This window comes from Chiloscyllium punctatum, chromosome 3, assembly GCF_047496795.1.
Source record: "Chiloscyllium punctatum isolate Juve2018m chromosome 3, sChiPun1.3, whole genome shotgun sequence".
Lineage (NCBI taxonomy): Eukaryota > Metazoa > Chordata > Chondrichthyes > Orectolobiformes > Hemiscylliidae > Chiloscyllium > Chiloscyllium punctatum.
Window position 1 is genome coordinate 131866849 of NC_092741.1, and position 24948 is coordinate 131891796.

The 24948-nt window shown below is 39.1% G+C and overlaps 1 protein-coding gene across 5 annotated transcripts in view; it reads right to left on the reverse strand.

Annotated features, from left to right (window-relative positions):
- dlgap2a (discs, large (Drosophila) homolog-associated protein 2a) overlaps window positions 1-24948 on the reverse strand; it is a 961527-nt gene that overhangs the window by 526036 nt on the left and 410543 nt on the right. For 3 of the 5 annotated variants that reach the window (XM_072560917.1, XM_072560918.1, XM_072560915.1), the window contains exon 3: window positions 9765-9884. In XM_072560917.1, coding sequence (XP_072417018.1) covers window positions 9765-9884 — 120 coding nt within the window. Of the gene's footprint in view, window positions 1-9764; window positions 9885-24948 lie in introns of those variants that run through there. The other 2 variants (XM_072560934.1, XM_072560925.1) reach the window with 1 other exon arrangement.

The following is a 24948-nucleotide window of genomic DNA, read 5'->3' on the forward strand; positions in this document are numbered from 1 at the left end:
CTAGAACATTATCTGGGTCCCTGGATTAACAGTCTAACATTAATACCACTAGGCCATCACCTCCACTCACCTGCTTCTTATTCCTTTGCTCTCATCAAATTGATTCTGCCCTTGAGCCATCCTCTTTCTCCAATACCTCAATGCTTTCTTTCATCAAAAACAGCGCTCCTCATCCTTGTTTTCCTTTCCTACGTTTCTAAATACCTTGTAACACCTTGTTCAAACTGCCTGACAATCAGGAGGAGAAGATGTGTGCAATGATAGTGGTGGCAACCAGGAAAGGAAGGGAAGTGTTCGAGAGCAGCAGATGCATGAAGTTCTGCAACACAAACTTTGAGGGAGAGATGTGGAAGACTCCACCTCCAGCATAAGTGCTATTCTTTCACAAACCTTTGTCCTGAAGGGAATTTTATGAATAATTGAAATATTTTGCTCAGCTAAGATGAAACAGTGGGGCAGTGGGATTAATTAAATAGCTCTTTCACAGAGAGGCACAATGGGACAACTTTTAAAATACTTATTCATGGGCTGTCAGCATCATTATCAGCATTCTCTCTAATTTTCCTTCTGGCTGTGCGAGACTCTGAGCATGACAGTGATTTCTGGAGTAGAAAGTCAATGCTGTGATCAGCATAGTACCAGCAAACACAATATAATGGAAATTGGAGCAGCTACTGCACTATTTACAAGGAATGTTGGTCACTGGTCTCCAACTGGTCAATAGCTGGAATTTTGCCAGGCCCTGAATAAGATGAGCTCTGGCTAGAAACTTAAGAGGATCATGAGAGGGAAAAAAAAGAGTAGTCTTTCTCAATGTCCAGAGCAGTAAGTCACATTTTCCTACTTTTTAACTTATTTCCAGATGTGAAGATGAGATTCTTGATAGAAAATGATGAGAAGCCTTTTAACAGAGGCTATCACTCATTATCACCCTCATTATTACTTAATTTCAATGCATTAATAAGTACTTACCTATTCTAGCACTTGCACAAGAATTCCCGATGTGAAAGTTAGAGTAGGTACCTGGCAACTCAGCTCTCTGCTTGCTTTTCCAGACTCTCTTCCTCCATCTCTCAGCATACACTCCATGATGTGGAGATGCCAATGTTGGACTGGGGTGGACAAAGTCAGAAGGCACATGATGCCAGGTTATAGTCCAACAGGCTTATTTGAAATCACAAGCTTTCGGAGAGCTGCTCCTTTGTCAGCAGCGTACGTGGCAAACGTGTTGCATGTGCTTCATACAAATGGTCATGTCTCAAAGTCAAAGGGGAGTAGCCCTCTGTCATGTCAAATATTCAATCAGTAAATCAACAGCAGCCTCCAATACCAGCACCAGTCCAGGGGCTTGGGCATGGCCATTCAGGGCAGTAAAAGCGAGAATCATCTCCTCATAGAGTGTGAGAGGCCAAATGTTGAACACCCCACTACTCATCTTGTCTCACTCTATCCCACTGAAAGCTGTTTTTCTCCTGGAATGAGACAAAGGGAGGGATTGAGTGAGATGAAAGTGAGTGGTACAGCTGTTAGTGCTTGTGCAGGTAGGAAGTTGGTGAGGAATACTGAGTGAATAAGTTGGCAGTGCAGAGACTATCCTTGGTTAAAGGCGTGAGGGAGTTGAATGGATAAGACCAAGTGAGGCAAGATGCTGCTGGCAATAGTGAGAGTGGTAGAGCATGAGCCAAGTTGGGAGGCATGCATCGTAGAGATAGTGAGTGTGAGGGTGCAGAGAGAAGATGACGGTACACATCCTGGCAGAGAGGAGAAGGTTATTGAACTTTTATCCTACAATGCTGGGCATTCCTGCTATGACTCAAATGGCAACATTTGACCAGGTTGGAAGAGTATGATATTATGGTCTTCTCTGCCAATCTTGTGGGAAGAGGATGTTCCTGTTCAGTATCAACCCATCTAGATCCCTGTCTACAAATGGAGTTCTAACTTCCCCTTATCTGGCTATGTTTGGAACAAATGTCAAAAAGCATAGGGCAGCTGTGACAACAGTCTTATAAGATGATGCTGATGCCAGGGACTCTGGGTTATCCCAGCAGTGATGAATATTTTCCCTTGATAGAGTGCGAGAATCAGACAAGAGAGGTGTTGTATGAGGCAAGTTTGGAACAACATCAAGAGAACACTTTCAAGACCTCACACAGAGAGACTTTCCTCAAAATTCAAAGAAAATTACACTTTATCAAAATATGGTAAGATCCAATCCTATGAGTTTGAATGTAGAAATTGAAAGACAACGGGTTCATTGTTAATGCATGTTGCATACAGGTTTTAATTTTAAAATTTGCATTGTGCATGTAGGATTAGATCCTCGTCGAAAAGAAACGAACCCCTGCAACACTCTAATGAAGGTTGCATATCAACTTTGATCTTCCTATTTAGAGTACAAATCCTGTTGAATACCTACTTTTGGTTTGAAAGGCTGATTAACAGTAATGTGCTCAATCAAATGTCAGAAACAGAAACAATGTTTATCGAACGTAGCATAAATTTTGTACCTTCAAAATCGGATTCCCCCCCCGTACTAACTTGTAAGTTTACCACTGCTTCAACTTACCAAACGTTTGTACCTTGCTAATTTTATTTCTCTGCAATATACAAACAAATGAATGCTCAAAATTCCTGCATACGCAATGATGCCAATTCCAAACCTTCCTGGATTTTCAGTCTAACTCATTGTATTCACAACTCATTGGCATAAATCAACTTGTGCTTGCTGCAGATTGTTAAGTATAAGCCTAACAATAATGAAGCACAAAAACGCAGGAGAAAAATAACTGCTAAATTGAGGCGATTAACTCATTAATTTTGTACTTAGTCTGTTTCAATGGTAGGCATACAATGAATTTAAGGAAGACTTTAAAAGGAAGATTTGCTTTTTTGCTACTAATTTTTAAAAATGTACAAATACGGAGTGAACATATTTTGCGTTCATTTGGATACCCATGAGCTGGTTTCACACATTCACAATTTAAAATATGCACATCATTTTGAAGTTATTCACATGTAATTAGACCATGCATGCATAATCAATTGCATTTAACATACCCTATTGCTAAAGGTTATCTTTGGATTGGTGACATGGTAAAATAGCTACTGTTTGAATATCTTATTGTCTGAAATTTTCAAGATATTGGGGGCAGAGCTCATCAATTTATCTCCAGTGACTTTATTAAAATTAAGGTGCATCAATACTTAACTGTCTGAGAAAGAAGAATAAAACCAATTTGATTGACCTTATGTTCCCCTAAAGTTGTGTATCTGGCATGCTGTGTGCATCATTGGTTTAATGCAGTGGTAGCAATTGTGTTAGAAAATGATGGGTTCAGGCTGATATTTCAGTGTAGCCATGAGAGAAGCACTAGTGTTCAGATGGCATATCAGATTTAGACCCTCTCTGATCTTTCAGATGACATTAAAAATCCTATGCCAATGTTTGAAGAAATGCAGAAATTCCTTCCAGTGATTCTGTTAATATGCATTCTTCAGCCAACATCATTAAAATATAGATTAGTTGGTTATTTATCTTATTACTGTGTATGGGTCCTTGTAGTGTGTCAATTTGTTGCCTTGTTTCTTAAAATCAGAACAGTGATAACACATGAAAAGTGCTTCTCTGATAACAAAGTGCTTTGGAATATCCAGAGGTTGTGAACCATGGGTAGATCATTGTTGAAGTTTCGAGGGTCTCACCTGCTGGTTTACAGGGAGGTCAGCAGCACGACAAGTCAGTCAGGCAATGAAGAGGTCACCAGTGGTGGGCATTCCCCTAGAATTAAGACCTTGAAGGTGGAAGTTTGATTTACCAAAAGCTGCTGACCAATCAGAGGCTAGTACCTTGTATTCAGCAAGATCACAGGGGCAGTTACAGTTGACGGAGGAATTCCTGAGTTTTGCAGGATGGGGGTATTGGTGGGTTGGAGCAAAGACATTGGCAGCAACAACATAGGGGCTACCTCTTCAAGGGCTCACTCCCTCCCTGATAGATCCTCCCAAACCTTATCCCTGAAGTGACAAACTAGCTGCACAGTGTCAATTGCCAGTATGGAAAGAGGCTGTGAGGCCCATTGAGTCTGTGCCAGTTATCAAGTACCTTGCTACTCTAATCCCAGTTTCCAGCAATTATTCGGTCTGGCATTTCAAGTGTACTTAAATGTTGTATTGGTTCCTATCTCTACTACCCTTTCAGGCAATAAGTTCCAAATAACCATTATATTTCTCCTTAAATCCCATCTAAACCTACTGCCCTCTATTTTAACCCTATTTTCCTTGTATCTGACCCCTCTATTAAGGAGAAAAATTTATGCCAGTTGTACCTATCTATGCTTCATACTTCTGCATATCTCTATCAAAGTTCCCTTCAGCCTTCTCTGCTTCAAGGAAAACAACCCTCACTTATGTAGTCTTCTTCATAGCTCGACCCTGGCAGCATTCTGGTGGATCTCCTCTGCACTCTCTCCCAAGCAAACATGTCCTTCCAATAGTATGGTGACCAGCTTTGCCTAACACTATATTCAACGTCATAACTTCCCTCCTCTTAAATTCTATGCCTCGACTAATAAAAGCAAGTATCCCATATGTCTCTTTACCTGTAGCCAGGGCCCTTACTTCTATCAATGGAATCAAAGCTCTATTGGAATGGGAGGTCAGAAAATATACATTTAAAATATTCTGATTACTTATTTATGGGGCAAAAGAAGGGTATAATCATGACATGCAAGAAATAATTGCAGTGACTTTAATGAACTAACCTTGCTCCTTCAAACTTTGGATTTTTATAAGGATTTCTATTCTGAACACTATCTTTGGTGCAACTGAAGAAATAGCTTGAACCAAGACTGAAAGGGGAACATGAGCAAGTCATTTAATTCCTTGAGCTACATTCACCATTTAATACAATCTTGGCTCTCTGTGACTTAGCTTCATACCTAACAACCTTTGCATTGTATCCCCTAGGACTTTAGGTTAACAAAAAATTATCAATTTCAGTTTTAAATGGAATAATTTAACATCAATTGCCTTTTGTCAAAGGAAATTGCAAACTCCCACAACACTGCACTTCCTAATTTCATCCTTGAGATGTCTGCCTTTGTTTTTTAAACTCTTGCCTCCAGTTCCTAGACTGCCAAACCAGTGGAAATACATTCTCCCAAGCAAACATTTTTTCTTCCCCCAACTACCTTGACAGCTTTTATCAAATCAGCTGATTACCTTCTAAATACTAGGAATATAATCCTAGATTATGTAATCACTAATAATTTTAACCCACAGCAACCAGATTGATATCTGGTAAATCTACACTGTTCTCCCTCCATGGTCAATATCTCCTTCTTCAGGGGTGGTGCCCAGAACTGCTCACAGCAAATGAAGTATAACTTAACCAGATCTCTACATGGCTGAAGCATGATTTCTATCTCCTTATCTTCTAGTGCACCTGATAGTAAGGCCAGTATTTCTTTAGCTTATTTGATTACTTTCTGTACAGTCAGTTCTGTTATAATGTGCATTTCTTCAACACAAATTGGCTGTAACATGATTTAAGAATTTAGACCATTGTTAGTAAAACGTGAACTTTCCTTCCCTGTATTGGCTATAACATGATTCCAGTCCCATTAAATTAAATAATGCTGTTATTACAGGATTTGCTCAAAATGTGAATCACACAGGAATGGAACTACCACGTTATATCAGTACACACTGTACTGACTTATGACATTTCAATGACCTGTGCATCTGGACTCACACATCGATGTTGGCCTCCTCTGTTTGTGACTTTTCACCATTTAGGAAAGCACCATCTGAAGAACAGGAGGGTAACAAAAACTTTGCAATGCAATAAACCAAGAGTGTATAGTAGAATAAAGTAATACCGTAAAGAAAATGCAGAAACAAGATATTGTGTTCATCTAATGCAATTCATGGTCTCAAGGTGTCTTGTTATTTTTGAGGAGTAATCACAATTGTTCATCAGTAATCAATGCAACCACCAGAATGTGTTGGAACTCCACATAAGGGGCATGGGGCTAAATGGGATGTTGGAGTACTGTGGCGCTAGGACACTCAAGAACAATCACGTGAGGCTGGTGTTTGCTCCAGCTTCATATAACTTCAGTTCATTTAATTGTCCATTTACAAAGCATGCAGAGCAAACGTGCTTGGGGATTAAAAGTTAATCAAAGGCAATTTGCACCATTCTATTGGTCTTTGCAAATTGAACATTGGCATTTCAATAATGTGGAAGCTATCAGCAATGACTTAAAAAGGGCTGAATGCTAGCCAAAGGCGAACTTTCAAGGGGGATTTGGGAGGCAGAGACCATTACCTTATCATCTGTCACGTAAATTTAATGCTGGTCCGTGCTGAATGCAATGAGAGCTAAATGATTGATGAAAGTCTGGGGTGAGAAGGGGTTCAGAGCACAGCTGGCACCTCCTTTTGATACAATGTGCTTGTCGCTCATTCAAATTGATGCTTCACCAAATTGAAGTTGAATGAATGATGAAGACATTGCCTTTGTTATCAGGATGCAGCATGTCACCCTTTGAGGAGGATTATCTGCAACCTTCATCTGCAATGTATGTCGCCATCAACTCTACTGAGACACAAGGTGCTCTTCCTCTCCTTACGTCCCCACATAGGTCGTACCCAGCAAGCTTGTTGATGGTGGGCTTTTGGTCATTGAACAGGGCCCTAGTGAAGTAGATGATACGGCTGCTGAAAATGCAGTCCCACTACTTGGAAATGATCTGAGGGGCCCTTAAGCATATTGTGGACAGAACATGCTGCATCATCTTGGCATGCTGTGCTCTGCACAATTGGAGAGGGAAATGAAAAGATTTGATAGGTGCTGAGGAGCTGAGAGAATGCAACAGTCTTCCAAGAAGGAGGTGAAGGCTCTGGGGAGAAGGAAACTCTCTGTCTCCATGACAGAACCCAGCTATACTAGGCACTACAAGCTAGACATAAACCCAATTGTCATCTGGATCCAGTAGATAAGAACTGGGTGCAGCAGATCGTCATGGACTGTAGAATAGTTGTTGGTCATGATGCATTTGGTTTGCATTGTGGGGATCACCTACAGCCTCTATTTGTTTCACTTGAGCTTGCTTATGCTGCCTCTAAATAAAATTTCAATATTGAAATTGTTTGATTGTCTGCATATGATGTTCTCCAACTGGACAATGATAAGACCAGTGGGCACTGGGGACAGAGAAGTGGTGATTTAAGTTGTTTAGACAGTGGCTTGGTACTTAAAAATCAGTGAAGGTGAGAGAATGTTGTGGTATGTGAGAGTAGTGAGGCTTTGTGGTTGCTGTGCTGTTACTTTGTCAGTGTGGGGCAAGATGGGGATGGAATCCCAGATGCCATAGCTTTGGGTTAGGTAAATTACTGAAGTGAATTTGATAGGTTATGGCAAGAAATCGTGCTTGCCCTCAAAGTGAAAAACCATCCAACTAAAATTGATGTAACTTGCATTTGGCCATAAAAATTAAGATTCAGTTGATTTTGTTAAACTTTTTCATCTTGCACTGGTCAGGTAAATTCACATAAATATAACTTCACAGGAATACCCAACATTAAAACTGAGAGGAAAGTGCTGATTGGACTATGAATGGTAGAGGTGTTGTCATGGAAAATGCACCCATTAAAGCTGATTGACAATTAACAGTCAGGCTTGTTTAAAAGCTAAACCAGGTTGGTTGATTATAATTAGTCAGGGCATTGCCCTGGGAAATGAATGAGCAGATGCCTGTCACCTATTTTGTTGAGTTAAAACAAGCAGAGTGTGTGCATGTCTTTCTACTTGCAAAGATCAGGGGCCTGTATCTTCACAAATGGAACTTCCAAGATATACAAGTACGACAACTTCGATCACGACTGACAATGCTAAATGGTTGTCCTCTTTATTCTAGATATTTTTGTTGAATTCAAATTTCACCATTTGTCATGGTGAGATTTGAACTTAAAGTATAATCCTCATACTTACAGGATTATCTCGCAAAATTTGTGCAATTGCATAATCACAGTTAATGTTAGACACTGTACTACAAGTTTTGCTGGCTGGTTGAGTCCGGTCAGGAATTGCTTGTTTATCAGCAACTGGGTAAAACAATTATGTTTATGGTGTGACCATAGAGCAGTGACTAGAAGGCATAGGTTAGGGTGAGAGGGGTAAGATTTAAAAGGGACTTAAGGGGCAACCTTTTCATGCAGAGGGTGGTGTGTGTATGGAATGAGCTGCCAGAGGAAGTGGCGGAGACTAGTACGATTACAACATTTAAAAGACATGTGGATGGGTCTTAAATTTTGCCACTGTTCCTTAATGCTGCACTGAATTAAACATCAACTTAATATCAAGGACAGTCACTCTCATATTCCAGCTGGAATTAAAGTCTTTGATCCATGGTAGGACCAAGGGTGTAAGGAAGCCTGCAGGCAAATGTTCCTTAGCGGAATCCAAATCGAGCATGGGTGAGCAGGTTATTAATAAGTAAGTACTGCTTGGTAGCAGCATTGTCAACTCCTTCCATCATTTTGCTGGTGACTGAGAGTCGGTGGCAGTTAGCAACGTCAGATTTGTCCAGATTTTTGTGGAAATGGCATACCTTTGAAACTGCCACTGTACCAAGTAGATGTGTTATGACTGTACTGGAACACCTTGACTAAGGGTACAACTAGTTCTGGAGGAAAGGTTTCAGTACTAGAGGTGGAATGCTGACGAGACCCAGAGCTTTTTTTGTAACTAGTGCGCTCAGTTGTATCTTAACATGTGATATAAATTTGAGGAGGGAGGAATGTGGCAATAATCACTGGACTAGTTATCCAGGACCCTAGGCCAATGTTCAGAGAACATGAGTTCAAATCTCACCATGACAAATGGTGAAATTTGAATTCAACAAAAATATCTAGAATAAAGAGCTGTTCTAATGGCAACTATGTCACCATTTTCAATTGTCATAAGAACCCATCTGATTCACTAATGTACTTTAGGGAAGAAAATTTACCATCCTCACCTGGTCTGGCCCAACAGTGAGTCCACATCCCCAACAATGCGGTTGACTCTTAAATGCCCTCAGTGCAATTAGGGTTGGCCTAGCCAGCAAACCCGCATCCAATGAACAATTAAAAACAAAACAGACTTATTTTTGACATCTATGATACTGGAGATCTCATGGGCAGCAGAGTTGGATCATCAACCTGGCACTTCAAGCTAAAGATGCTTGCAAATGCTTCAATCTTGACTGGCGCACTTGATCACATGCTGGACTCCACCATCATTAAGGGTGAGACTGCTTTGCATGTGCACAGGCGTCAGATAATTCAAAAATTAGTTGCTCATAAATCCATCAAGTAAAAATGTCAGAAGCAACATCTGCAGATAAATGAGTAGTCATAACCCACTTATATTTATTCGTTCTAAGCTGGCATTATTCAATCCATGCAAATTGCCACAATGTAAGCAAGAACATACCACCATCTATTCAAGTACAAAAAGAACGTCATCCACCCACAGTTCTGAATAGCAACACGTCACAATGGAATAAGCAGAGCGTTTCAGTGGCTGACGCAAAGCAGCTCAAATTTCCCAATAAACTAACTGAAATGAATGAGGTTTACATCGGTGGAAACTATGACCATTTTACCAGTTAAAAAATATTCAGCACACAAAGATAATTTTTCTAAATTTTGATGATTTTAAATCTATTATTCAACAAATTACATTTGATGAATGGGAAGGGATGATGCCCTACCTGAATTGCACCTCCTTCGCCAGTCAATTACAGAGTGACAATGACAGCAGTCATGGAGAAATCCTCGCCCCAGGTCGTCCCGCCCTCCAAGTTGAAAGAGGACATGTGGTGGAGAGTGACCTGTGAGGAGAAGGAAAGGTGAAGGGGAACATTGTAAAGCAAAACGATTTCAGTATCTCACAAGCATCAGAAGTACTAAGCAAACAAAAGAATAGAGGTTACATTGTTTTTTTTTGCTTTCTCATGCAACAAATTCACAGGTAAATACTGCATTCTTTTTTAAAAAACTATGGCAGTTGCACCCATTGAAATGAGGGATTACTGTTGAGCATTCCAGAATTCCATAATGGTCAGATTTTTACAGAGTCATGTGTGGACCTTTAAAAATGCTGTTTGAGATCTGGATGTAATGTCGCAGACTCAATTGTGACAAATCCAGTATTTGCTGATAGGGGAGGGGACAGAATCTGATTCACACAGGTGGGAAATCCAAATGCAGCAGCAGGATTTGAAATAACTGTTTGAGACTCCATTTTGACTTTTGCAGGAGCCTTTTTCCACAGTCTTAGAGTCATGAATTGATCGAGAAGATAAAAACACTCAAAGGATGGATAAAATTGATTTTAAATGCCATGATCTGCAGTTTTTTTTAAAACCCCCTAATCTTCATAATTTAAAACAAATCTTTAAGCTCTCAGTAAAAGTTAAAAAAAAAATTACGGGCATTTTGTTTGACAGGCTAATTGGTATAAATTACAATAAAACATTACCATCTGGTCAAGCAGTTTTAATTGAGTTCTTGACTGATATTTCTTCAAGAGTTATCATTATATTATTATGAATTCTTGATAGAGTTTTGAAGTCTACAATTATCTCAGCAGGAGGTTCTGAGCAAACAGTTTGATTGACATTTCAGCGGCTCACTGATGATGTTACCTGGCGTGGTGATAAAACATCTGAGAACAAATCAACCAGCTCAGCAAGCAAACTTACAAGTTAAGTTTGATTGACAGTTTACAGACACTGTCAAAGGATTAGCTGTCTTTTATTTGATGTCGGAATAGAAATTGTTTGGTTTTACAAGCTATTAACCACTTAAGGAGACTGAAAGCTCTGAAACGGGGTTTCGTTATTGAGATTATTTTTCACAATTGGATGTATATGAAGATAGAGTGTATTATAATGTTGGATTTTTCTAATTGCCTGAGGTTTGCCCATGGAAGATAATAGTTTTATGGCTATGGGGGTAGTATAGGGTAGGTGCAAGTAATGATTGGCATGGAAGGTATGAGAGCATAGAATTATATGAGGGTCATGTGTGGCAAGGAAATTAAATTAGGAATGGGTGGGGTGTTGAGCAGTTATGAGGGATGAAGGCAACTGAGTCCTTCAAACCACCTAAGCTCAGCACTCACCCACAACCCCATTTGGTCAACTATAATCTACTTTTAGAATTGTGCCAGACTCAATACTACTGCTATCTCTTGGAGCAAAATACTGGATTGAACTGGGCCTTTAAACTGAGGTAGATACATGGAGTTCACAAATTTCCTGCCTCAAGTACCTTGCTTTTCACTCTCAGACTCCTAGAAATTTACAACATAGAAGGAGGCCCTCCAGGCTGGTCAACAAAGATTTGACTATACTAATCCTATTTTTACCTTTTGGCCCATAACTCTGGAGGCAATGGCAATACAATTGAATGTCTCAACACTTTGAGTCATTGAGGTATAGAGTCATACAGCATGGAAACAAACCTTTCAGTCCAATTAATAAACATCGATCTTGTTCCCAAACTAAACTAGACCAACTTGCCTGCACTTGGCACATATCCCTCCATACCTTTCCTATTCATGTACTTGCCCAAATGTACTTTATATGTTATCACTGTACCTGTATCCACCATTTCCTCTGACACTGGATTCTGCATATGAATTACTCTGTAAAAAATTTGCCCCTCATGTCCTTTTTAAAACTCACTCCTCTCACTTTAAAAATATGCCCCCTAGTATTGAACACCCCCACCCTAGACTCTTGCTATTCAGCTTATCTATACTCCTCACATTTTATATATCTCTATAAGGTCACCCCTTAACCTCCTATACTCCAGTGCAAAAATTCCAGGCAATCTGGCCTAGTTTTATAACTCAAACCCTTCATTCCCAGCAACATCCTGGTAAATCTTATCTGAACCCTCCCAAATTTAATAGCATCTTTCCTATAGCAGGGTGACCAGAATTGCACACAGTAATCCAGAGGAGGCCTCACCAACATTTTGTACAACCTTAACATGATATCTCAACTCCTATCTTCAAAGGTCTGAGCAATGAAAACAAATGTGTTAAATACCTTCTTCACCATCCTCTCTACCTGTGACACACATTTCAAAGAACTATGTACCTGAATTCCTAGGTCTCTTTGTTCTATAACACCATCCGGGGCCTTATCATTAACTGTATAGGTCCTGGCCTTGTTTCTTTTAGCAAAATGCAATACCTCACATTTATCCAAATTAAACTCCGTCTGCCACTCCTCAGTTCATTGGCCCAATTGATGAAGATCTCTATGTAATCTGAGATAACCTTCTTCGCTATCCACTTTCCCACGAATTTTGGTGTAATGCACAAAGTACTAACCCTGCACCCTTACAAGAGTTTCTGACACAATAACTCTTTCAGGCAGTGAGTTCTAGTCACCCACCACCCTACAAGTGAAAGGTTTTTGCCTCAACACTCTTAGCATTCTATCTCTTACCTTAAAGCTATACTCTTTGGTCAATGTGCCTCTATGCCTTTGATTTCATGAGCTCTTATTTTCTTGATTAGTTTGCCATGACATAATTTATCAAAAGCTTTGCTAAGGTCCATGTGGACGACCTTAACTGTATTAGCCTCATCAACACTCCTGGTTAGCTCCTTAAAGAATTCAACCAAATTTGTCAAACTCAACCTTCCCTTAAAAAATCCATGCTAACTAACCTTTACTAGTCTGTGTCTCTCAGAATTCTTCCTAATAATTTCCAAAGCACCAAGATTAGACTCACTGAGCTATAATTTCTTGGTCTATCCTTGTCATCCTTTTTGAATAACAGAAGAGTGTTAGCAGTGCTCCAAACCTCTGGCACTTCACATTGTGACCACAGACAATTTGAAAATTACTGCCAGAGTACCTGATATCTCCTCCCTTGCGTCCCTCAATAACCTGGCTTACAGGTCTACTCACTTTTAATACTGCTAGATGATCTAGTACCCCTTTTTATGTTAATTCCTTCTAATATTTCACAGTTCTCCATCCTGATGTCTAAACCTGCATCATACTTTTCCGTTATGAAGATTATACAAAGTATTGACCATGGACTTTACCCACATCTTCCAGGTCTAGACTCTATTGTCTCTAAAGGACCCTCCTCTTTCCCTAGTTATTCTCTTGCTCTTTATAAGTTTTTTTTAAGAACCTTTCAGTGCTTCTTTAATTCACTGGCTAATGCTTTTTCAAGTACTCTCTTTGTTTCCTAATTAACTTTATAAGTCCCCCCTGCACTTTGTATATTCCTTTTGGAACTCCTTTATACATTGGTCATGAAAATTCAGCTCTGAGAGCCAGCACCAAGCATTTTCTAGTCACATATAGAGCATTTAGAAAATTGACCTTAAGCATTTTGTTGACAAAAAAAAAAGACAAAGCTAATACACCCAGCCACTGGTCAGGCCACTCACAATCATTAGCAAAGTGTTGGAAGAAGCCAAGGGCAGGCTATCAAGCACCATTTCTTCATCAATAATCTGCAACACTCAGTCAGGGTTCCATCAAGGCTTCTAAATTCCAAATTTCACTGCTGCCAAACATGGACAAGAGGACTGAATCCCAGAGGTCAGAGATGAGAGTGTGACTGCCTTTAATATCAGGACAGTATTTTACGGAGCCAAAGTAAAATTGATCAAATGGAAATTAGGGGAATTAGATTTAAACCTAACACAAAGGAAGATGGTTGAATGTTGTGTGGTTGTAGGAAGCCAAGTGTCTCAGCTCTAGGACATCATTGCAGGAGTTCTTCAGGCAGTGCCCTTGGCTCAACCATTTCAGATGCTTCATCAATGACCTTCTCTTCATCATAAGGTCAGAAATGGGAATGTTCATTGACAGCTGACTATTGTTCAATACATTTCATAATTCCTCAGATAATGAAATTTATCAGTGTCCATATTTGACAAAACCTGGAACATTATTAAGAAAGGATATGGTGTGTTAGCTTTTCTTGGTGGAGGGATTGAGTTTCAGAGCCACAGGGTCATGCTGCAGCTATCCAAAACTCTTGTGCAGCCACACTTGGAGTATTGCGTACAGTTCTGGTCATCGCATTATAGAAAGGATGTGGAAGCTTTGGAAAGGGTTCAGAGGAGATTTACTAGGATGTTGCCTGGTATGGAAGGGAGGTCTTATGAGGAAAGGCTGAGGGATTTGAGTCTGTTTTCACTAGAGAGAAGATTGAGAGGTGACTTAATTGAGACACATAAGATAATCAGAGGGTTAGATAGGGTGGACAGTGAGAACCTTTTTCCTTGGATGGTGATGACTAGCACGAGGGGACATAGTTTTAAATTGAGGGGTGATAGACATAGGACAGATGTCAGTGGTAGTTTCTCAGAGAGTAGTAGGGTCATGGAACGCATTCCTTGCAACAGTAGTAGACTCGCTAACTTTAAGGGCATTTAAATGGACTTTGTATAAACATATGGATGAAAATGGAGTAGTGTAGGATAGATGGGCTTCAGATCAGTTCCACAAGTTGGCGCAACATCGAGGGCCGAAGGGCCTATACTGTGCTGTAATGTTCTATGTTCTATTCAGGCTCATGCTGGTAAGTGGAATATAATATATGCATCCCACAAATGCCAGGCAATGGCTATTTCCGGTAGGAGAAAGTTCAACTCCTTCCTCATGATACTGAATGGTATTAGCGTCATCTTACTCCCCCATCTTCAACATCCTGTAATTACCACTGACCAGAAGCAGCTACATGAATACAGTAATTGCAAGTACAAATCAGAGGCTAGGTTTTCTGATGGATAACTAATTTCTTGATGTCTCAAAGCAATTTTAGCCTCTACAAAGCACAAGTCAAGAATATGATTGAATACTCTCTATTTACCCAGACAAGTACTGCTCCAATAACACTCAAGAATCTTGATTCATCCAGGGCAAAACATCCACCATGTCAAATATTTACTCCTTCCACCATCGGTACACAATGGCAATGTTTACCATCTACAAGATGTACTGCAGCAATTTGCCAAGGCTCCTTCAAATGCAGCTTCTAAACCAATGCATTGACCACCCCAAAAATAGGGCAGCAGGAACATCACCAGCCCAGAGTTAAAGAACAATATTTTCCCCTCTCCTCATAATATTCTTGCTACCAACTCTCAGAATTTGTCCCTCGATTACTGAAATTTGCTTTTTGAAAAAAAACCTCATTTTAAGAATGACAGAATGCTTTCTGAATTTCTTTGTTACATCCAAAGTAGAAAGTTCAAATAAAATATCAGTTTAGCTAGTTCTAGTCATACAGTATATAACCAAATCCAAAGTGTAGATTGCTGTATAACCATTGCTGTATAAGCATCTGACTGATATTACTAATGCAATGCAATAACTGATCCAAAATTGCTTTCATCTATTAAGTTCCTCTTAATATTTAAATTGAAATCAATTTTTCTAAGTGATGTGCATTATTCCATTGCAATCAGCTACAAACTATTTCATGATAAACTTTCAGTCTACAAGCAATAGAAGTGAGACTGCCCAAGCGTATTTCAAACAGGATCTTTAAATGTAATACGTAAGGATCAAACTTGTGTATCTATGCCCTTATGATTTTAAATACATGTACAGTGCTGACAATGAAGATTCCCAACTGTGGAATTGATTTCACAAAGTTGTTCCTCCAGAGACAATTTTCAGGCTGGATTAGATATGAACCCCTGTCCTGAGATGAAATATTTTTAGCATTCATTGCAGCACAATATCCTGCACAAAAATCATAATAGTTGGAGCAGCTGTACATCAAGTATAATGCATTGCCATATCTTCTATGTTGGAAATACTAAATGCTCAACATGAGATTTTGCTTTAGGAGGGAATGTTGTTGTAATGGACAAGTCTCCTGCTGCACATTCCTGAACATAAACAACACAGTATCTGTCAGGTGAGGAAAGATTGTGGACTGTGGAGCTCTACCGACTGACAACAAAAACAAACAGGCACTTAAGTTGTGCAAAACTTGCAAACATGATTTGGTATTTCATGACTTCAGCTGAACAGAGACAAAGCTTTTAAATTAGAACTAAACAGATAGCGAGAATGCTGAAAAAGACATGGAGTAGAGAGTACCTCTGCCACATTGTGTTAACTCAATATCATATGAATGACACAGCTCTTCTTGCACCTTTTCCTGCCTGGTATTGCAAGGCTTAAAAAAAAGTTACTATCTCTCCGAGGAGCCTTCAGACAAGTGCATATCTAACAAATGCTCTGAAAGTGTTACTCACATTATGAGTATTCACATTCTACCACTGGAGCTGAAGCATTCTACAATGTTCTAAAACAACCAACAATATTCTAAATAAAAAATAAAAAATACCACCATGTCTCTCAATACTATCAGATCATTTCAAGAATTCTAGTCTGGATCCTTATTGTCACTAAAAAAAATTACTTTTATCTTGGGTCATCCTGTGACAACTATGAACTAAGTTTCATAGATATTTTTCCATTAATATTTGAGATATATTGGTTGCAAGCAAACAGATTTATAAAAACAAATGAAAATATTACCTTTCCACTAACCTTCTGTTAACAAAGTTACAGAATAATAGGAGTCTTACACTTCCACTGTAAATCATGGGCCTGATTTTGCTTAGACAGATGTACAGTTACACTTCAATATCTAAAGGTTGCTGTCTTAATTATGTCACTTGGTTATTAGTTTGTGAGAAAAGGTATTTTGCTGGGTGCATCACCAGCAACAGGCTATGAAAGTATAAAATTTGTATAAGTGGTAATGACTTTTGCAACTATTGTAAATATGCAGTCTCATTCCTTTCTTCATGTTCTAAAATTTTGCTTTAGAAGATTAAATAGATGTAACGTTTCTTATTTTTCCTTCCAGTTTTTTAACTCTTAATTCAATCTATCTTCCTCTCTTTATTTCTCTTTTATTTGACTGTGAATTGAAAATATTTAATTCATCCACCTCCACAGTCTTGCCTTTGGCCATTTCTCAATCTTTAAATCTGATTGGTTTAAGGAGATACACATTTGGTTGGTCTGATCACTCAGATCCCAGATGCTTGATTTCCCTTGCTATCCACTATCAAAATCATGTATTTGGCAACTCAGCGAATAGATTCTCCTTGTTCTGAGAGACATAAAAAAAGTTTAACTAACAGTATACAAGCTGAAGCTCTGCTACAGAAATGTATTTATAATGTTATCAGCTCTGTTGTACCCAGAGCTGAGAGTAGATTTCCTCACTTACAAAACATATATTGGTTGCTTCTTGTTTGTTCAAGAGGGGATGACTGGAAAAGAGATTCTAAGAGATTCAGAAATTCTGATTCAGCAACTGCTCTGCTGGACACAGAGTAGGTCGATATTCAATGTTGGTATAATTCCACACCCTTATTGCATACAGATTTAAAGCTCACATACATAGCATAGATTTGAACAAAATCTGGTAGATCACGCCATTTTCAACCACACCAAAATGTGAGCATTTCTCAAAAATCCCACAAGGGTGGGGAAGCTCCTTAGAAATGAGTTACAATTCAAATTATTTTCCTTTGAAATTCTGAGCCCAAAATTAAAATATACTATCAATCTCATTCATCATCTATAACAATTTTCTTCTTTCCAATTAATACAATCATTTTAACTTTACATCTCATAAAGTTTCACATCAACTATCCATGAATTAATTTCTTTGTCAATGAAATGATAAGGTTGAAAGCATACTTTGCTTGAATCTCCTTTGATTGCTGGTTCAACAATGCTAATCTAAGCTGCATTACATCAAGTTTCACCCAAGAATGCATAGACTAAACAGGTATGTGAGAAAAATAAAGAGACAGTAAAGTGAAACAAGGGGAAAAAAGATTGCAACAAGAGTCAGAAAATGAGTCAGAATTAGAAGTAGGGAATAATTAGAGGGACAGTTTCAGTGACACAGTTTTCATTAAAAGATGCTTTTCTTGTAGACAATTCAGGTACTTCTCTTAACAAAACTTTAACAGAGCAGGGATGTACTTCTTAGGCTCTATAAGGCTCTGGTCAGACCACATGTGGAATATTGTGCGCAGTTTTGGGCCCCGTATCTCAAGAAGAATGTACCGGCCCTGGAGCATGTTCAGAGGAGAGGGATGAGAATAATCCCAGGAATGAAAAGCTTTAAAATATGAGGAACATTTGAGGACTCTGGGTTTATACTTGGAGTTTAGAAGGATGAACTAATTGAAACATATAGAATACTGAACAGCCTGGACAGAGCAGATGTTGGGAAAATGTTTTCACCGGAAGGAAAGACTCAGACCTGAGGGTATAGCCTTAGAGTAAAGGGAAGAGCTTTTAGAATGGAGAGAAGGAGAAACTTCTTCAGCCTGACAATGGCAAACCTATGGAATTCTTTGCCACAGAAGGCTATGGAGGCCACGTCATTGAGTATATTTAAGACTGAGATAGAGAGGTTCTTGAGCATCAAGGGGATCAAGGGTTACAGGGAGAATGGGATTGAGAAACTTATTGGCCATGAATGAATGATGGAGCAGACGCAATGGGCTGAATGGCCCAATTTCTGCACTTATGTCTTTTAGCCAGCTTCTCTTATGTCAGCTTGCAAAACAATAAGAAAGTTGTCAGCCACTTCCAAAGCTGGATGGATAGAGGTTGAGAAAGAGTCAGCCAAACTGGAAATCAACCACGGACAAGTGTGGCATATGGCCACAGTTGGAGCAATTACCAATGGTGATCAGACAAATCCCTACAATCTCAAATAACAACAACAAAATCTAGAAATACATAGCAGGTCAGGCAGGATCCATGGAGAGAAACAAAACTTTGTGGTTCTGGTCAAGACAAAAGGAAGACAGAAATATATACCTTTTAAGCCAGTCAAGTTGGATTTGGGTAAGGTCGGAGGAAGAGGAAAATAAATGGTAGGTTAGAGGGCAGGAGAGAACAACTAATAAAATACTTCATAGTAAAGAGATAAAGGTCGAACAAAGGATGGCTGAATACAGCAGCTATTTGAATGCAAAATGAACAGATAAAGAAGAGATAAGGCAGCAACAAAGTTTTTGAACTCAATATTGAGTCCAGGAGGCTATAGAGTGTTGAATTGAAAGATGAAGTGCTGTTCCTTGAGCTTGCATTGAGGTTTGGTGGAATATTATAGGAAAAGCTAGATAGAAAGGATGGAGTAAGAACTAGGTAGAAAATTGACATAACAAGTCACAGGAAGCTCAAAGTCATGCTTGCACACTGAATGTTTTACAAATGCTCACCAATCTACTTTAGAGTTTTGCAATGCTGAGGAGACCATATTGTGAATAGCAAATGCAATATAATATATTGAAAGAGATACAAGTAATATTGCATTTTCTCTTGGAAAGTGTGTTTGGGCCTCAGATTGTAAGGAAGGAGGTGAAAGGACAGATGTTGCATCTCCTGTATTTGTATGGAAAGTATTGTTGGGAAGAGAGTTGGGAAGAGGTTGTCACAGAGTGAATAATCATGAAGGAACATTAAAATGAGAGGGCAGGGAAAGGTGTGTTTGGTGGTCGCATGATCCTCGACATGGCAGAAATGGTGGATGATGTTAGACTACATGGCAAGGATAAGTGGAACCTTATCATAGTTTTTAAAAGGATTAGACTAAAAGTGTCTGGAATGGATTGGTCACGGTGAACAATCCTATCAACCACGTTGACTGTGTGGATAATATTACCTGAGGGGAGGGAAAAAAAAATATCAGAAGCAACGGTATGAAGTTGAGTCCTTACAGGGAGCAGTGTGTGTGAAAGTGTCTTCAGAATGTTTTTGTGGACCTGTGGGTTTGTATTGAAGATTAACACCTTCATGACAGCCTCAATAAACAGGACACAATAACTTTAAATCATGTAGCTGATTAAAGTTAAAATGCCTCAGTAAACAAAAAAGGGAAATTTGTCTTTTAGTATGAAATGGCAGTGTTTGTCATGGGATATTGTGCTGCACCAAATCCTCGCCTAAATTATAACATTTTATAATGTAGCATACCTGACACAATAAAAAAACATAAATAGAAATAGAAGTTGCTGAAAAAACTCAGCAAGTCTGGCAACATCTGTGAAGAGAAATCAGAATTAACATTTCGGGTCCGGTGACCCTTCTAGAGAACTGCTTTTGTTTTTGCTGAGTACATCATGTTCAGCATCGGAGAACGAAAGGTTAGGAGGGATGGTGAATACCTAACAGGAGGTGGGATTGGGGGAGGGGATGAAGTCAGAGGGAAGGGAATGGGAGGAAGGTTCCAGAAGGCCATGGGTATTTCTGAATTGTTGCATCTTGTGTGCCTTGATGTCTGAAAGGAAAAGAAAATGTTTCCTGTTAGCACGGCGAATGAGCTGGAGATTGAAGTCGAACTGCAAACCAGTGCAACCCTGAGCCAGCATGATGCAATGCTGTTGGAGAGTAAGGTTGAGAGTGTGTGTATATGATGTCACATGACACTGAGTGTGGATGTTCTGAGGAAGGGTCACTGGACCTGAAAAATTAACTTTGATTTCTGTTTATAGATGCTGCCAGACTTGCTGAGCTTTTTCCAGTAACTTTAGTTTTGTTTCTGATTTACAGCATCTGCAGTTCTTTCAATTTTTATTTACTATAAAAACATATTCTTTACCGTACCACATGAGAACTTCAAAGATCTCCTGGTGTCTAAAAAATCAGATTTACAGACTAATCAATTAAAGTAACATCTTGCATTTCAAGAATCTTAAACAGAAGAAAAATAGATGCTGAATCAGATTAGTCATTATATTTGATAACTGAAAGCTTGTATGAAGAGATGAGATTTGAGGCAGCTTTTGGAACTGGTGAAAGGGTTAAGGGAGAAGGCAATAGCTGACCTATTTAGAGGCTTGACACTTGGTGGTGAGTGCAAGCAGCAAAGTACTGATTATAATGTAGAGTGAGGAAAGATAACAGGGAGGTCATGTGGGACAAGTCTGTGGAAAGTTTCATTCAGGAGATTGAAGAGTTAAAGCTTTTGAGGTTGGTGAAGACAGGATGGATGAACCTCAGTGTGAGTTGTCGAAATTTGCACATGGTGGCATTTGTATAAGCTAGAATCTGGAAGGCAAAAAGGTCACTTAATTATGGTTAATTACTATAGTGCTGTATATTCCCAAAGTACACAAGGAGGGAGTTGCAGACATTTTGGCCTTTATTTTACATCTTCAAGCACATCTCTGAACAGTATGAAGTTGTGCAAGGATTCAAAGGCCATCTTCATACTCATTGAAAGGGTAGTTAATTAATTTTCCAATTAATTGACATTGCCATAAAAGACTGGGCAGTGGCAGGCAAGGAAAGTGCCCCAGATTAAGCTACTTTTGAAAGGGTTTTAAGACAGTAAAGAAGTGAGAGAGTGAAAACTCATCAATCTGGGAATGCCCTGTGAACTTTAGTGGCTTTCCCTACAACTCCCATCACCTTTGCCAGCTAAATCTTCAGTGTCAATTTCTAGTCTGAGGTCTCATAAGAGATTCTCATGTAATTCAGATGTAATGTAACTAGCTATTATGTACTATGTAATGAATCTGCTGTCTATCAAAAACAGAATCTCTCTTCTGCTGAAGACTTTACAGAGTACCATTCCCCACTTGTTATCAGTAAGTTAGACTAATATCAATGAAAAGGACTAGTGGCAGTGAACCTACCCAAAGCATCTCAGATTGTACTTAATGGATATGACCACAATATATATCGCCTGTTGAATTATGGTACAGGTAGAAGATCAAAAAAGTCTGCACCTTTAAGACAATCAACACATGCACCATCCTGGTATAAAGTTACCTGCCTCACATTAATTTCCTTTTTGTGTGCAAAGGAGTCTGTGTAGTGAGTCAGCAGTGGGTATGTAATGTACAGTGATATCAGTAAGCACTGAATCCAAACTATGTGTGCAAAGAAATAATATCAGAGTTTCATAGAAACCTTGCAGTGGGGAAAGAGGCCAGCACTGTAAATAAGCTACAATTATATGACACAAGAATAACCTGGCTATCTGTTTTGCATGTTTATACAGCAGGTCACAAAACAACATCAGCTATCTCTGTAATCTCTTCTAGCCCACAATCATTCAAGATACCTGCACTTCTCTAAGACTGGTCTTTTGTCCATCCCTTTTGTAGTGATTGAAATGAGGGCCAGGTGGATTGCATCAAGTAAGAGATCCCCTGGCCCTCACTCCAATCACTACACCTTTGTTCTACATTGCCTCTGCTTTTGATGACTACATCTTCAGTTGCCTAGGCCCTAAGCTCTAGAACTGCCTCTGTACACCTCTCCATGTCTGTCTAACTCACTTTCTTCCTTGAAACTTACCATTTTGAACCCATTTTTGGTAATAGGACCTAATATCTTACATGGCTCAGTATCACATTTTGTTTTACAATGTTCCTAAAATGCTCCACTGGCCTTAAGTTTAGCACATTAACAGTACTCCGTGAATACAAGTTGTTCAAAATGAGTAATATTTAGATGTATCCTTCTAAACTCTAAGTTCTTGATGTAACTATGTAAATATTGTAGTAGATTGTTTCAAATTTATAAAATTATCACAATGTTTGAATGACATATTTGTTATTCTCCTTCCATTGCACATGATTGAGAGCTTACGAGCTGCGTTACAACACTGGAATAATATCGCTGTGTCAACAATAAAACATGGATTGTTCTCATAAATTAAAAAGGGTCATTTTATTCACTTAGTTTAGAGCATTCTTTCAGAAGCTACTTTTGAAAAATATATTGAAGTGTAAATCTTGAACAATTATATTTGGTATCATCAGCTTGCTGGTCATTATTCATAAATCTAGCACAGCAGGATGACTATGATTATTTTTAATGTTGCAGATTCTTGAAGAAAGGCTGAGATGCAGAATAAATCTAAAAGAGAGACAAAGATAAGCTTTCCAAATGATGTAAATATGAGATCATAATACAGAATGCCAGAAATGCTCAGTTGTCAAGATGTTCTGCATGAAAAAGTGGCTGTTGGACACCAGCCTGACTTATTGGATCAGGATTGGGAGTTGTATTGGATGCCTTTATAGGAGATTGCAACTCAGCATAGCAGGTCCCAAGGATCCTTTCTTTCATATAAGATCAGAAATATGGATGATGGCACTAATGCGAAATAGTAGAAGCGTGTACCAGCCACAAAATTCACTGCAGCAAAACACTCAGACTCCTTCAACAGCAACTTCCAACTCTCGCATCTAGAAGTGCAAGGATAGTAGATATACATGAACATCGTGACCTGCAAGTTCCCCTCTAAGTCACACAGTATCCTGACTTGGAACTCAAGCATTGTACCTTTACTGTTATTAGCACAGTATTGTGGAACTAACTGCACTGTGGATGTTCCTATCTGCCATAGATTGCAGCGGTTCAAGAAAACACCTCAGCACCACACTCTCAACAGTTATTTGGGGTGTGCAATAATACTGGCTGAGCCAGATAACACCCACATAACGTAAACGAATAAAAGTCTTCAATGACATTACCACCGCTAAACCAGCCCAAGATCAACATCTTGGACGATGCTACTCACCAGAAATCTAGCTTTTCGACAATGCTAAAATCCCATAAATAAATTAACTAATTTTTACTGGACAGTGGGTGAAAGTGGGCTGAAGAGAATGATTGTGGCAGCATGCAGAGGCTGATGAAAGTATGAGCAGGAGGGCCTGTTATGTATAGTCACACTGTCATACGGCATGAAAACAGATCCTTGGGTCCAACCCATCCATGCCAACCTGACATCACAATCTGACCTAGTCCCATTTACCAGCAAATGACCCACATCGCTCAAATCCCTTCATCTTCATATACCCATTCAGGTGCATTTTAAATGCTGTAATTACACCTGCCTCTACCACTTCCTCTGGCAGCTCATTCTATTCATGCACCACTCTCTGTGTGAAAAAAAATGTCCCCTTAGGTCCCTTCTAATCTTTCCCTTCTCATCATAAGCCTATGTCTTTGAGGTTTGGATTCCCTTATCCTCAGAAAAAGACCTTGGCTATTCATGACCCACATGATTTTATAAACTTCTATAAGGTCACCTCTCAGTCTCCAAATCTCCAGGGAAAAAAATCCCAGCCTATTCAACCTCTCCCTCTAAATGATATTTCTAGTTCCGGCAACATCCTTGGAAATCTTTACTATACCCTCCCAAGGTTAACAACATCCTTCCTATTAAAGGGTTGATGATGCTGCCCCTTTAACAAAGTTATTTTGCCCTTGGTTTTTCCAAGAGGGGTCGTAAAGGCAGAGTGCCCATATGTCTGAACTGGCGGCTTTAATAATGGCTAACAGATACTGCCCAAGGCAACAAACAGGGAAAAGAGTTTGTAGGTTTTTTCTTAAAAACACTTGTACAATGAAAGGGGAGTAGCCAGTTCTCCCAGTTCATGGATTTTCCTAGTTTGATTTAGTTTTTAGCTTTTAGCTGGAGGCCTAGAGAAACAGCTTCTGGGAAAAGAGGTTCCACGCTGATCTCTCTCTGACATCTCTCCTGTAAGAGCCTGTGTTTGAATTTACCTTTCTGCCAAAAGGGTATGTTTATGGGATATTGCAAGAAATTGGGACAGTAATACGTTGCAATAGAGTCACTTGGTTTTTCAGTTAGGTTAAGTTATTCTATATTCTGTTTTCTTTTGCTTGTGTTTCATTTGGTAATCTGTAAATAAATTCTGGTTTGTTTAAAATTGAGTGGTTTGACCAGCTCATCACTCCTTGCACCTGCTTAGACAACTAGAAAAGTTAGGCTTTGGGCTACCTTCTTAAATTGTTTTGAGGGGCTCTGGCCTTAATCATAACAGACTGGAAACTCTTTATGGGATTTATTCTATAGTTTCAA